This window comes from Danio rerio, chromosome 9, assembly GCF_049306965.1.
Source record: "Danio rerio strain Tuebingen ecotype United States chromosome 9, GRCz12tu, whole genome shotgun sequence".
Taxonomy (NCBI): Eukaryota; Metazoa; Chordata; class Actinopteri; order Cypriniformes; family Danionidae; genus Danio; species Danio rerio.
The window spans coordinates 39,600,001-39,615,645 of record NC_133184.1 but is presented as its reverse complement, the minus strand read 5'-3'; the positions used below and the strand labels follow the sequence as shown (position 1 = coordinate 39,615,645).

The following is a 15,645-nucleotide window of genomic DNA, read 5'->3' as shown; positions in this document are numbered from 1 at the left end:
TAAATGAAATGAAGCTTAATAATGTTTTGTTAATGTTTTTTTAATTGACCAAATTTGACCAAATTAATTTGACCAAAAGTGACATAAAAGAGATTCATGATGTTGCAGAAACTTTCACTTCCAGTTAAATGTGTTTCTTTTATACACAACTACTAACCTCAAACATATTATTCATTCATTCATTCATTCATTCATTTTCTTTTTAGCTTAGTCCCTTATTTATCAGAGAATGAACCGCCAACTTATCCAGCATATGCTTTATGCAGAGGATGCCCTTCCAGCTGCAACCTATCACTGGGAAACACCCATACTCTCTCATTCACACACATACACTACGGCCAATTTAGCTTACCCAGTTCACCTAAAGCATGCAGAGGAAACCCACACGACCAGGGGAAGAACATGCAAACTTCACACACAAATGACAACTGACCCAACCGGGACTCGGACCAGCGACCTTCTTGCTGGGAGGCGACAGCAGTACCCACTGCGCCACCACACAGCCTCAAACTTATTATATAATATTTATTTACTTATTTTTAATGTTTTATTTAAACATTGTAAACTACATTACTAATTAAAGGAGAACTAAACATGTAACTAAGCAAATACACTGAAGAGGAGAGAGAGAGAAAGAGAGAGAGAGAAAGAAAACACTAGTGCAATCTTACATACAGAAAATACAGGTCTACAATGTGCTGACCAGGGGCCTGTTTCAGAAAAGAGGTTAAGTGAAAACTCAGAGTATTTTAACCCTGAAATGAGAGAAACTTAGTTTTCCATTTCAAAATGGCAGGTTTGTCAAACTGGAGAAAGCAGGGTAAGTCAAGCCTGTTTCTGAAAGAGAGGTAACTTTAACTCGGAGTTAGTTACTGTGGTAACTTTCTCTGTGAACCTAACCTGGTCAGGAGCAGGTTTTATTCTCTAAACTCGGAGTTTCTGTCAGTCTTCCCCTCTTTTTTTAAAGACGAAGCAGTATTTCTTGCTTCAGCCCTAAGTTTCCATCCTCCTGTATTAATGCTCATTGTGGATATGCGCATAAAAAACAATTAATGGAAACATCATGATGCACATCACTTTTAAAAAATATGCACTAAAAACATGTGCATAACTGAGTAGGATAAACGTTATATTCGATAAGAAAAGATGCGCATAAACTGCCATGAAAACACTTTTACTGAACAAATTCCAGTTTGTGCATTAAAGGTTTGTTATAAGAGATGATGATGAAAATGTGTGTGAATAGACAAACCAGCAGGCTGAGCACACTGTAGAACATCTTATATGTTGTTTATTTCATTCTTAAACGCCTTAACCCTTTCAGTATTAATGTGTATGATTAATAACCTCCAGAGTGTCAAGAGCGTCGTTCTCCGCTTCTCATATGGCTTCAAATGCCCCCACTTTTTCATTGTGTCAACATTGTCTTCTGAGGCGCAAGTACATTTCAATAAATAAAGATTGACGCAGCTTCTTCCACAGCAGTAAATTCTGTTTTTACTGTTGATATTTGGCACCAGTTAATCAGGAAGTGACGATGTTGTTCTCTTTGATTCGTTGGATGGAAACGCTGCTTTATTCGCACATCTTCATGCGTATTCCAGTTTTGCACATAAATTGAATTAATATTTTTTGAATGAAAACATAGCTATTGCCTACATTTCAGTCACACAAAGAACAAAGTCACATACAGGAATGGCTTGCCCTTTTAAAATAAATAATTAGCTTAAATACACTGACCATCGACATGTACTGATTAATGAACTAGATTAATGGGATTATTACTCGTTCTAAAACTATTTTTAGTTCTGCTTTTATTCTAAATGTCATATCAAACTATATCACTCGATCAATAATAGAAGCAGACACACAAGTACACTATTAAATCTATTAAAACTGATTAACGTGTATAAAAATGGGAACGTGTGTAAATTTTTTTTTTATAAATGTCACACATTACATATTTTATTATAGGAAAATATTTAAATGCTTTAGATGTAAAATTACGCATTAACTTGAGCAGCTGTTTTCCCACGCTAACTGTCTCTATTTCACTGAAGCAGTGGTGTTGCTTTTTTAAATATATGGCCGTATTTGCTATAACATTGTATGAGCACATTAAGTTCAGCTGGAGAAAGAAATGCTGATCTCTTTTTTTTTCAGATGTTGCCATGGTGACTCGTAATATCTGTGCTCCATTGATAAGGCCTTTTTATAGTCACGGTGTGTGCGCTTAACTCTGAGTGGATTGACCTAACTCAGATCAGCTATTCTGAAACTGAAAACTCTTAAGTTTATAATCCTCTGTAAATCAACTCAGAGTTCAAGTTTAAACTCAGAGCTGGTTAAACCTCCTTACTAAAACAGGCCCCAGAACTACTATCCAGTACTGATTTGGGGGTGGGGTCTCAATCAGAAACCCCACCTAAAGAGTTTGGACATGTTTGTGAAGGGGTTCCCACAGTTTAATGAAAACAGTGTTAGGTTGGTGAAGAGAGTACCTATTTTCTCTAGTTTAATAAAATAAGGAACATTTCTTATCCAACAATTGTAAAAAGGAGGGTGAGGACTCGTCCAGTTCACAGGAATTATCCGCTTGGACTGAAAGCTAAAGTCTGCAAAATGAGAGGTTAAAGTGTTGCCAGGTGGTAGAACAGCAAATACACCAATAATTGGTCAAGGTGGAACATCTACAGTGGTAATAGCAGACAATGAGACATGTATATGTTTTTGAACATAAATAATGTACATCATCTGTAAGTAGAAGGTAGCAGCATACTGAACAGCACAGCTCGCTATAGCATTGGCTCAACCAGTGGATTCTGCATTTGAAATGTCTGTTTGCCCAACCAACAGCAGATGGAGGGAACCTGTTTGTAATTATTTGTGCGATTCTGCTGGGTGATGATAGTGGCGCAGATAAATCCTGCTCAATATCTCCTGCTGGAGCTCAGACTGGCATGTAATTGCCAGATATCTGTCCACACCTACACAAACAGCGAGCGTTGATGAAAACAGATATACTGAAGCGCTGAATGTCTGTGCCATAATAACAACAGCACCTGCTTTTGGTCTGTTGTATTGTCTAGAGGCTCACATTGGCCTGAAGGAGAGAAACAAATGGTGTAACGCATCACCATACTGACTGTGCCGAGCAAATACACGCATGCAGGCCTGTGTGTGTGGGAGTGTATCTCAGACTGTAAATTTAGACTGTTTTTACGCATCTTGTCTCATGGATGCTTTTTACTCCTATTGTTTAGTGTTTAGTGGTTAGCAATGACCATTACAATGATCATTTGAGATGGGGATTTTTGTTCTATTCCTTGACCCATGAGCCAGCTGTTTTAAAATGTAGTAAGTAGGTGTTTATGTAGCACAGGATTTTATCCACTGTTAACACTTTCTAGAAATTGGGGTGCTAATATGTTTAGACACGCTAGGTTTCATTTATTTAGTTTTGTCTTTAAACGTTATATACAGGTTATGGCTGAATAATTTAAAATAAAGACTCTACCTTAATGTATGCAAGTGTTTTAGAATATTAGAATGATTTCTGAAGGATCATAACACTGGAGTACTGATGCTAAAAATTCAGCTTTGAAGTTAAATAAATATATATTAAATTTGAGAATTGATTTAAATAGAAGGCAGTTATTTTAAACAGTAAAAAATGTCAATGTTTTTGCTGTGCATTTGATCGAACTAAATGCAGGCTTGGTGAGCAAAAATATATTCATTTTAAAAAATATTTCATATATATATTATTTAATATGTTGGATTTAAAATTCATATATCAAACATCTTACCGTTCTAAATATTTTGAAAAGTAGTGTTTGTGGTTTGACTTGCATTTATTAAAATATATAAAATAATAACTTAAATTATGAATGAGCAAAATCTATTGGTTTGAAGGGAACGGGCAAAGATCAAAGGTTTATAATGACAATTAGTATCGTGCAATCCTTAATCTGTTCAATCAGGATCAAAATGCAAAGATGTGTATTTAAATGGTCTTTTATTTAATTGCCATAACATCATCATCATTCTCTGTCTTTCTAAACATGCAAACTATTTTTGTTAATTAAACTCTTTTTCAGGGATACCCAAACTCTGTCCCGGAGGGCCGATGTCCTGCATAGTTTAGCTCCAACTACCTTCAACACACCTGCCTGGAAGATTTTGTATACCTAGAAAGAGCTTGATTAGCTGGTTCAGGTGTGTTAATTGGAGTTGGAACTAAAATATGCAGGACACCTACCCTCCAGGACCAAGTTTGGGCAACCCTGCTCTTTTTAAATTGAATACCATTTTACTCTGCCTTATTTAAATAGTTGTAAAAATTCATCATTATTATATTTTTTACCTGTTATTGTGATGCTTAAAAAACCCTTGGCATTTTTGACCCACATTATGCACAGAACATATGCTTTAATGCATAAATAATTTTAATCATTTTAGAAATGTTGTGGATCACTCAGAAACATCCCAAACTCTGTTGAAATCAGTTATGAGTGGAGTATCTCCAGCTGCTTCTATAATGTTTTCCAGATTTTCCAAAACTATGTTTGTAGGCCGGCAGTTCACTAAGTTTTTTTAACGTCTAATGTGTGTAGTCATGGTTTAAAACCTCTCGAGGACAGAGAAAACACCAACCACATATGCAGAATGGACCTATTTTGTTTCTTCTTCATCTTTCCCATGTCCCACTATGATAAATCAGTCAGTGTTTACATCTGATCTCAGTGGGGTCTCAATTTAAATTTCCTCAAAACGGAAGACTTGTGGTCACAAATCAAGCCACAGGAATCAGTTGTTTTTTCCACAAAGTTAGTTATCATGTCTTTGGTTCTAATGACTACCACATTGCCGTTTTTGCTTTATTAATGTCTTCTCAGTGCATTAATCACTGTTGTGTTATGCACGGTAAGACAGTATAAGAAATGAGTAGAGATTTATGTGTGGAATGTAAGGGGGGGTAGGGGGTGTTTTGGAATGAAGTGTTGAGTTAATAAAAAATTTTTAATACTCCAACATGAAAATTTATGTTGTGAAAACACGTTCCAAGCAAAAACTCAACCCCTTTAATCATGAAGCGTTCATGTCTGTCTCATCCAGAAGGGGTCGCTGTTGTGTTGATTCTAAAAAAATGTTACTTCTAATTCTGCATTGATGTATAATACATTTCCTCTTCCGCTTTTGTTGCAGGGATTTGAGGATCCCAAAGACAAGTGAGTATACATAGAACATTTGTTTACATTAAATGTCAATTCTGGTATTAATAGTGGAATATAGAATTTGTCATGCACAGTACTGTATATGATTTAAAAGTTTTTTTCAGTTTAAGCATTTAAAATATGTTTCTTATGCCCATAAAGGCTGAAGTTTTAATTAAAAGATACAGTTAAAGTGTTAGAATTATTTGAACATAATTACAGTGTGACACAATATCTCATGAATGCTGTTTTTTCTGCTGCTTATTACTTTATAAATGTAAAAACATTTCTGGATACTAAATAAGTATCCCATTGTTAAATGGGTCAGATGAATAGCATTTATTTAAATGTTAGAAATGATAGATGTGTACATTCTGGATGAATACAAGTAAAAAAAAATTTCAAAACAAACTAAAACATTAGTGACCTTAAACTTTTGATTGACAAACTCAAACACTGGGTTCAAAACCCATCTAAAGTTGAGTTAAAATTAGAGCTTGTCTTTGGATTTTGTAACGTATATAAAAACACATGTTACAGTAACATTATAATACTGTAAAATGTATACTTTATGTACAGTATTTGGAATCTGAGGGTTCAAAAAATATATAAATATTAAGAACCACATTCAAAGCCAACATATAAGAGCCCTATCACACACCTGGCGCAATAAGGCACAAGATGTGTTTGCTGCGACATGTTGCTAGTTTCAGACCAGCGCAACACAAATTTTCCCGTTTTCTGCCATGCTGTTTAAATAGCAAATCCTTTTGTACTACTTTGTGGACTCATGGGTGTTTCGGTCTAGAAAAGAGGTGTGTTAAAGCAAATTGTTGGCACATTGCTGTTTTGAGGAACTAAAATAGACTGCAATAAACCAGCTGAAAGCAAAAGTCCAGTGCAGAGCGTGTTAGTTGTGTGCCTCGCTTACACTGCTTAAAACATGCAGGATGTACAGCAATACATAAATATCTTTACAAAGGAAAAAGAATTAAAGGAATTAAATATATAAAAAATTATTACTGTCTACATAAATAAAAACCACTGCCTCCATGTCTTCATCTGGCGGTGGCTTTTTTCAGTTTATTGACGACAATTTGCTTTTGCATATTATTATTATTATTTTATTATTATAATTTTATTATTATTATTATTATTATTATTATTAGCAGGCAGTATTATTTATTATATGCATATTTATATTTGTTTTATTAAAAAGAAGCTTAGATTTGTCCACCTGTGGTTTTGGACCATATGGGGCATAGAACATGTGTTTGGATATAACTTACAATTCATTATTGTTGCTCATTTATTTGTTTGCCGGAAATTAGAACTGAATTTAGAAATAGTTTTGAGATAAATCCTTGCACTTAACAAACAAAATTAGTAGGCTAATGGATGTCTTCAGTTAAATGTGCAACACCGTTTCCTCATCCACGAAAAAGAGAAAGAGAAAGTGAAGGCTGATTGGAGGAGGCTTGTTTTTTATCCTTTTGCTGCAGTTGGTATGTTTAACTGTTTTCTCGCTTGTGGAGCGTTCAGTTTTTACACTTACTTACAAAGTCTGCCATGTAAATAACAACTGCGCCATGGCACGATGCAACTGACTCCTATAGGGAATGGGAGATGAGACTCTGATTGGTTTATTCTCAAAACACACCCATAAGAGAACAACCACAACCCTGTTTGACTGTGCACCGCATCGCAGACTGTATTTTACCATCCTTAATATAGCAAAAGTGGATTCGGACACGCCCTTGATGCTTTTGCGCCATACGCTTTAGACTTTGCACCTAGATCATTAAAATAGAGCTCTTAGAGTTAATAGGCTATATGTTGCTTTTTTGTATGAAGTTCATTGAGTGTTTATTAGTTAAACACTTGTCTATACACACTCTGAATTCATTAACCTAATTAAGCAAATGCTCCAACAGCTAACTCTGCTTTATTTTGATTCTGCTCAGTATCACAAACAAAGCCTTATTCATAATATGTGGCCTTTTATATGTTTTTGGCAGATTGGGGCAGAAAAAGTGAAAATAAATTATGGTTAAAATAGGAAAAGCGACATTAGAGGACACATTTTATTATTGGAAGAATCAATAAATAGAGAAAAAAAACACAAGGGATATGATAAATGTTATGTTTGTTTCTTGCATTTAGAAAAGTGCAGAGCTGGTGCCACTGACCTCATGCAGGTCAATTACTAACTAAGGCAAGAGATATATCTAAATGTGACCGAACTGCCAAATATCAATGAACTAATCAACACATGCACATAAATGTGAGAGTTTCCATCGCTTTTACAGCAGTGTTGGAAAGTGTGCTGAGTCTCTTGATGCTTAATGCATCACTGTGCTTGTCTAGCGTAATTACTAGTCAGCAGATATATATAAAGGTGTAAATACTGTGCAGGCAGTTTTTAATCAAGCATTACTGTATACTGTAACTGAGCCGCTACAAACCCTTTGGTGTACAAGGCTATTTTGATACTTTAGTGTCAAGTAAGCACTTTCACTGGATAAATACACTTCCCATTGATGTAGGGGTTGTTGTTAAATGATAATATTTGGCAGAGATGCAACTATTTGAAAATCTGGAATCTGAGGGTTCAAATTAATCTTAATATTAAGAAAACCACACTTAAAGCCAATTTTTTTAAGTTAACAGGCCATTTTTTTTTGCCAAACATGATATTGGTATTGCCAAAAATGATACTCGTTCAACATAAGACAGAGGTCACAAATGCTAAATTGTTCTATTTAAAAACATGTTTCACTGACTTTGGTTCATTTTAGTTAAAGCACAATGGAAGGTTGGAAGGAAATGTAGTAAAATTGTGAACTGCATGAACTTGACTGCTATTTTCTTGCCAATGATTTGTTGTTTCTGAACAATTCCAGAGTTCTGTTTTTAGTGGTAGGACTGTATAATAAAGTTTAAGGATAACTAATAGAGAAGGACGAAGGAGGTGGAAAACCAGTGTCTTGTGTTATCTAGACATTTCATTTTCAGAAACACGCAAGAGAACCTGAATCCAGAGGATGAGGTGGATGAGTTTCTGGGCCGCGCCATTGATGCTCGGAGCATCGACCGGTTACGATCTGAACACGTCAAGAAATTTTTGCTGACCTTCAGAGAACCTGATCTGGAGAAGAAGGTACTGCTGTCATGTCTAAGACCAGCTTCCATGCCAAAATGTCATTTAGTGCACTATACCCTTTAGTGTCTGTCTGTCTGTCTATCTATCTATCTAACTTTCTATAGATCTATTTATTGTTAGTAAATCATTACATCTTAGATCAATGAGTTGTGTCTAAAAGTTTAATTCTGTGTGCAATTAGAAGCTACTTTGCTTCAGGCTTTATTCTGCAAGATTAATCGGCTGGATTTACAATACATATCAACTTTTATGTTGATATTTTACTTCAAAATGAAAGTTCTGTTATTATTTTCCCATACTCGTATCTAAATGGTTTCATTTACTGTTGATTCCAGTGCCATTTTTGTGAATGAAGTCAATTAGAACTGAAATGATTACAACATTAAAAAAAAATTAAGCAGATTTGAAACAACAGGAGGATGTTTCAGTTGTGAACTGTGCCTTTAAGTAAAACTAATAATTAAATATGGTTTCCATTAATTGGATTAAAGCAGGGATGTCAAACTCAATTCCTGGAGGGCTGCAGCTCTGCACAGCTTAGTTCCAACCCTAATTAAACACACCTAATCAAACTAATTGAGTCATTCAGGCTTGTTTGAAACCTACTGGTAAGTGTGTTGTAGCAGGGTTGGAACTAAATTGTGCAGGGCTGCGGCCCTCCAGGAACTGAGTTTGACACCCCTGCATTAAAGCCTCGGCAACTCCTTGCAACAAAATAAGCACTTAAGTTACCAAAATTAAAAGGAAAATAAAATACAAACTTAAAATGAAATCATAAATAAATTTTCATTAAAAATGGTAAATGCTATAATAGTATATAGCTCTACTAAAATAGCGCTGATTACTGCTGTCTGGTTTAATAAAGTACCATGTAAGCAGCAGTCAAATCCAATTTTTCGAAAGACATGAAATCATGTCGTGAAGAAAAAGCCAAAAACCTTTTTTTGTCCACTTACAAAATCATCAGTTGCTCATTTACTTGCGTTTTTATGCCTAACAAGCTTAAACAATTAATTTTCTGTGCTACGTGTAACAAAATATATGTCAGTTCTGCTGATTTCAGTGAAATTAAAATGATCTAACCTTCTAGGGTTTTTTGTAATAAATTGTGATGTGTGAGCATGAACTAATCATTCATCACATCATTAGTTAAAGCCACTGGTAAAACGTTTCTCGCAAAAATAGAGCAGAGAGCCAATCAGAGCTTCATTATGTTAGTACTGTTGTGCAGGTGGCCTAAAAGTCTACAGCATAGCTGGAAAATGTGGCACGGTGCTGAGATGAATAGAGGAGATGAAATTCAAGGTCCAGGTTCAAAATGAGTCAGAGACTGACGTCTTTATGCCGCAGTGTGATTTGACTCATTTTATGGTTTTACCTTTGAAGCATTTGTCACCACTGACCTTCGCCACCTCAGAGAGATGCGCAGACTCTTCTAGAAGCATGCAGGTTTTGTCACCATGTATCCAAGACTAGGGTTTCTTGTAATGGTGACGGAATGCTAATGGAAGAAAAGTCTATTTTTACATTTCTCTTCCATCTGCAGTCACGTTGACTTTTAGAAGGTTGTACGCTGGTTCTGTGACAGAGTTATCTTATCATTCTGAAACTTTATTCAGTTTATTTAAAGGAGATAATTACTGTTCTTGTTGTCTGTTGTTTGCCCAACATGTCTAGTTCCATGTCTAGTCGGTTTAATAAAAATTCACTTAACATATTTTTGTTTGTTTCATGTACAGTATTTACATCATGTTCACTTTTTTACTCTATTCATAATAAAGCATATCAGAAAATATTAATAATACTAATAGTAATCATAGTAATAATATTATTTATAATAATAATAAATTTGTACCATTTATATTTTATAGTTTCCTCTGGAAAACTGGTTTTACTTTATATATTTATATTTATACTTTATAAGTTGGGTTTATCCTCACTATGGAGAAGCCCATGGCTTTTCATACTGTCTATGGTTTTCATGCAAGGTTTGTATGAGTGCTAGAAAGCCTTAAAAATGTTTAGATATATAATACAATGCTTGAAACTGCTTGAAAATGCAATTGTGTTGGTTTCAAAATAATTTAGCATACTAAATATGTAATAATAATATGTAAATAATTATAATTAATCCTAATGAGTAAATGACAGTAATTCAGTATTGAGTTTTAGGCAAATATACCATCAATAATTTTACTTGAAATACTGTACTATACTATACTGTACTGTATACTGTACTGTACTATGCTATGCTATACTATACTATACTATACTATACTATACTATACTATTTTACAATTCTATACTGCACTACTATAACTCACACCTTTAGAAAAGGTGTAAGAATCAATGTTCTTCCACAAGAAGCATGCAGTTTTATTTATTAACTGCCAGATAAAATATGTATGTGTGTGTATATATATAAAGGGACAGTTCACCCAAAAATGAAAGTGCTGTCATACATTACTCACATTCATTACTAATACCGGACGTCATGATTTTGCCAAGTACGATGTGATCCTGGATTAAAATCTATCCATTTTTGTATGTAAATGTAATCCATACCTATTCCCTACCCCTAAATCCAACTATAACGGTAAACTATTCCCAAAATCAGAGGGTAACAATCATAGAAGTGCATAAACTTAACATCAACTGTAAACGTATCCCTTAATTCCGATTGGTTTATTGGATTGTTGTTCCAGGATTAATACAGATGTTAATCTAGGAACATGTCCTACTTGGTGAAATCAGGTTGGTGTGTTCCACCTGCTTGAGTTTTTGTTCTATGTTGAACGTGAAGATATTTTCAAGAATGGAAACCATTATTTTTGGTTTCTAGCCAGTGGCTTTTGGTTTCCAACATTCTTCTAAACATCGTATTTTGTGTTCAACAGAAAAAAACTCATACAGTACATTTGTGAACCACTTGATGTAAAGTTAATGTTTTGGGTAAACTTTTACGTCAAGCAAGCGCTGAAGATTGAGAAATAATCTAACCTTTCACTTCCCTCTGTCAGTTAAACTTGCTTTCACATGGGATTTAAACAGCTTTTGTAACCTCACTCTTTTCTCTCTCATCTTTCCTCACCTGCTATCAGTACTCTAAACAGGTGGATTCCAGTTTCGGTGCATATGTGGTCTGCGCCTCCCTCGTCTTTTTATTCATCTGCTTCATTCAGATCATCATTGTGCCACAGTGAGTAGCCTTGCAGTGAAACACCCGATCCTACGAAATGCTCTGGTCCATTCAAATAAACCACAGGCTTAGAGGAGGTTTTGTTTAGATTTGAATGGCAATGTCACATAGACAGAATTGTTCATTGTATTGACCTTATTCTTCACATACATGCAGGCACAGCCATTGGAATATTTTTGGCTGGACGCTTCCGGTCTCATTCACTTCTATTGATTTTTAGATGTTAAAAACAGCTTGTTTTGCTGCTTAATGTTGCAAACTGATATTTTATATTATCATTCTACTTTTTATGTATAGTCATGAAAATACTTGTTAGTAATTTCTCCCATAGGCAGCTGAATCTGCATTTCTAACATCGCCAAAATGAGCACAAGAATAAGGTCAATAAGAACAGCCAGAAGAGTCAGAGCAGGTTTTTCTTCTTCCATAGAGCAGATTTTCATTATGATTATTAATAACTATTGTTTGCTTTTTGTTGTTTGGTAGTTCTGGACTGATGGTTGGTTTCTATGTGCTCTGTCTGGTCGTTCTGATGGTGGTCATGTTCATCTCAGCCATTTACTCCTGTTTTGGGGTGAGTAAATTATTGCTTTTGTCACTATATAATATATTTATTAATGAAATATTGTGATGTAAAGAACATTTTGAGAATATTTTATAATGTTGTATTTATTTTGTTTTTTACTATTTAGATTTTTTGTCGAAGTATTCATTTATTTTTTTAAATGTGTTTTTTCATGCATTTTATTATTTAATGTTATGATATATGTGATATGTTTCTGCCAGTGGAGCTAATGAAGCTGGTATGCAATGAACACAAATACTATTACCCAAGTTAAAATTTTAAATAAAATAAAACAAAAAAAATGTAATTGAATTAAGATAAATTTCATTAAATTAGGCGGCACTGTGGCGCAGTGAGTAGCGCTGTCGCCTCACAGCTAGAAGGGTGCTAGTTCGAGCCTCTGCTGGGTCAGTTGGCATTTCTGTGTGGAGTTTGCATGTTCTCCTCGTGTTCGCATGGGTTTTCTCCGGGTGCTCCGATTTCCTCCACAGTCCAAAGACATGCGGTATAGGTGAATTGGGTAAGTTAAATAGTCCGTAGTGTATTTGTGTAAATGTGCATGGGTGTTTCCTAGTGATGGGTTGCAGCTGGAAGAGCATCCACTGCATAAAACATATGCTGGATAAATTGGCGGTCAGTTGCACCGTGGCGACCCCTGATTAATAAAGGGACTAAGCCAAAAAGAAAAATGAATAAATTAATTAAATTAAACACCAAACAATGAAATGAAATAAATGGCAATATGGCATTTTGGGCCCTACAGCAGCGCAGCAACAACACAAAACCACCATCCCCATTACTAGAAAAACAAAACACCTTAACGTGTCCTTCACAGACCATTTCCTAACACTCTTACAGAGCCATCATGGCTAAATCCAAGTGTTTGTCAACCTTCAGATTCTCCACTAAAATAACTTGAGCGCATATGATTGATATGGGGCTTTTAGCTGCGTAACTTTGAGCAGGTCTCCAGAGACACTGAGTCACACAGAGCAAAGCCAGAGACACAATAAAGCACTGGCAGCTCATTTGTGCACACTGAGCTGGAACCGGCACCGTGCTGCTCTACAGGCGACTGGGGCGGCTCTTTCACAGCTCTTTCCTCAGAGATGCTGCCGAATTACATTCAGAACTTCCTGACCTGTAAAAAGTCAAGCTTTCATAGGGTCTCTATTAACTATGATACACAAAGTCTTTTTGATCTTAAGTTTATTAAATAAGTCACTCGTTCTCATCACAGCTGCATTTATTAGTTAAAATAAAAAATTCGGAATTTTTTTTTTATGACACAATGCACTTATTTTGACTAAGTGGTCAGTCATATTACTTTTATTATATTATATAAAAGGTAAATATAGAAAATAGCAAGATCTTAATTAAAATCTCTGAACTTCTGGGCTGTGACATTTATACTGTTGGGCTAAATAAATTTGGCAAAGCATCATCTTGCTTTACAATCTCTCTAAATTCAGCATCAAACTGTGCTTTGATTGTAAATAATCCATGGTAAAATGAAGTAAACAAAGGACAAGTTCTTAGGATGTGGTCTGGAAGTTAATTTTATTCTTTCCTTATGTCGAGATCAGAAGGAAGGCAATTTAAATTTTTCTTCACAATTTGCCACTGCAAAGCATCTTGTTGTTTTCAGAGCACAAATAGTTTTTTTTGTTTCTGCATAGACCTGCAATTGCCTCTTGCTATTTACCTACTACAGTGCAAATTGGTGGCGGAGCCTAGCAGAGAATAGCTGGGTTTCCATCACCCTGTGCTGATGTGCATTTTGAAGTATCGCATGAGAATCGAGTGATGGAGATGTCAAATTTGGAATAAAAATCCCTTAAATAAAAATGATTTTATGCTCGAACTATTTGGACTAAAAGTGTTTTGATAATACTGGGAGATGGAAACACATTTGTCAAATAAACTATAATGTACTTAAGCGAACATTACACCCACATGACTAATCTGCTGTCTCCACTTTGCTTGCATTATATTACTTACTAGGTTACTAGGTTACCAATACTACAGTCAGCCGCTCTAACAACTTGATAGAAACGCATCTAATTCCCATTTGTTATTTTCTTTCTTTTTTACGAACTTTGAAAAGATTAACTTCACATTAAGGTATAAACCCGGCCAGTGATGTAGAAACAGGAGTTAATCTTCTTCTGTAAAGTTTAGCCACAGTATTATAAACTATAAATATATAAATATAAACTATAATAAATACACTATAAAAGCGGCACTTTTTGGCTGATTGGCTTTAATAGGGTAAATGCACAACTAGTATTTTTCCCCTACCGATAAACTTCCGGTGATAGGTTTTTTAAATTTTTAATTTGATAAGATTCCTTTTACAGCATCGATGTTGTAATGTAAATAAAATACAATCAGTTAAATAGAATTAAGCACTGATCAGATCACACGATTTTTATTGTCGGTTACGAAAGTCACTTTGTCAGATTATGCTTTTTTTTTTTTCTCGATTAAAATCTTGACTTGTTGTGAGAAACAAATGTAAAAAACAAATGTGCCAGACTACATGTTCCTTCACGATCAGTCATCCTGTGAAATAACGAGCGTTATTTTCCAAAAGCAGTCACAAGTGTTGCTATAACAATATTTTTTATCTCAATTTATTTTCTTTTTCTTTTTTGAAAAAACTGTTGTGAAATAAATTGAATGCAGTGCTTCTTGTACATTATGAGACCTACTTTATATTGTATGTCAATCAGGCAGTGAAGATCATTATTTTCAAAGAAAACATTTTTAAACTAATTAAAGTTTAGAGCTTGCAGAATAATATATATATATATATATATATATATGTATATATATGTATGTATATATATATGTATATATATATATATATATATATATATATATATATATATATATATATATATATATATATATATATATATGTATATATATATGTATATATATATATATATATATATATATATATATATATATATATATATATATATATATATATACATATATATATATATATATATATATATATATATATATATATATTATTCTGCAAGCTCTAAACTTTAATTAGTTTAAAAATGTTTTCTTTGAAAATAATGATCTTCACTGCCTGATTGACATACAATATAAAGTAGGTCTCATAATGTACAAGAAGCACTGCATTCAATTTATTTCACAACAGTTTTTTCAAAAAAGAAAAAGAAAATAAATTGAGATAAAAAATATTGTTATAGCAACACTTGTGACTGCTTTTGGAAAATTTGGAAAATAACGCTCGTTATTTCACATATATATATATATATATATATATATATATATATATGTGTATATATATATATATATATATATATGTATATATATATATATATATATATATATATGTATATATATATATATATATATATATATATATATATATATATATATATATATATATATATATTAGGGATGTAACGGTATCAGAATTTCACGGTACGGTAATACCTCGGTATGAATGTCACGG

At 33.9% G+C, this 15,645-nt stretch overlaps 1 protein-coding gene across 5 annotated transcripts in view; it reads left to right on the top strand.

Moving 5' to 3' along the window:
• The window catches only part of adcy5 (adenylate cyclase 5), a 153,953-nt gene that overhangs the window by 120,771 nt on the left and 17,537 nt on the right, over positions 1-15,645 (top strand). For 3 of the 5 annotated variants that reach the window (XR_012384996.1, XR_012384995.1, NM_001171585.3), the window contains 4 exon segments: positions 5,209-5,231; positions 8,232-8,376; positions 11,481-11,578; positions 12,065-12,152. Coding sequence is in view for 2 of the 5 variants with exons in the window: in NM_001171585.3 (NP_001165056.1) it covers positions 5,209-5,231; positions 8,232-8,376; positions 11,481-11,578; positions 12,065-12,152 (354 nt within the window). In the remaining 3 variants the exon portion in view is untranslated. 5 annotated transcript variants of the gene reach the window in all.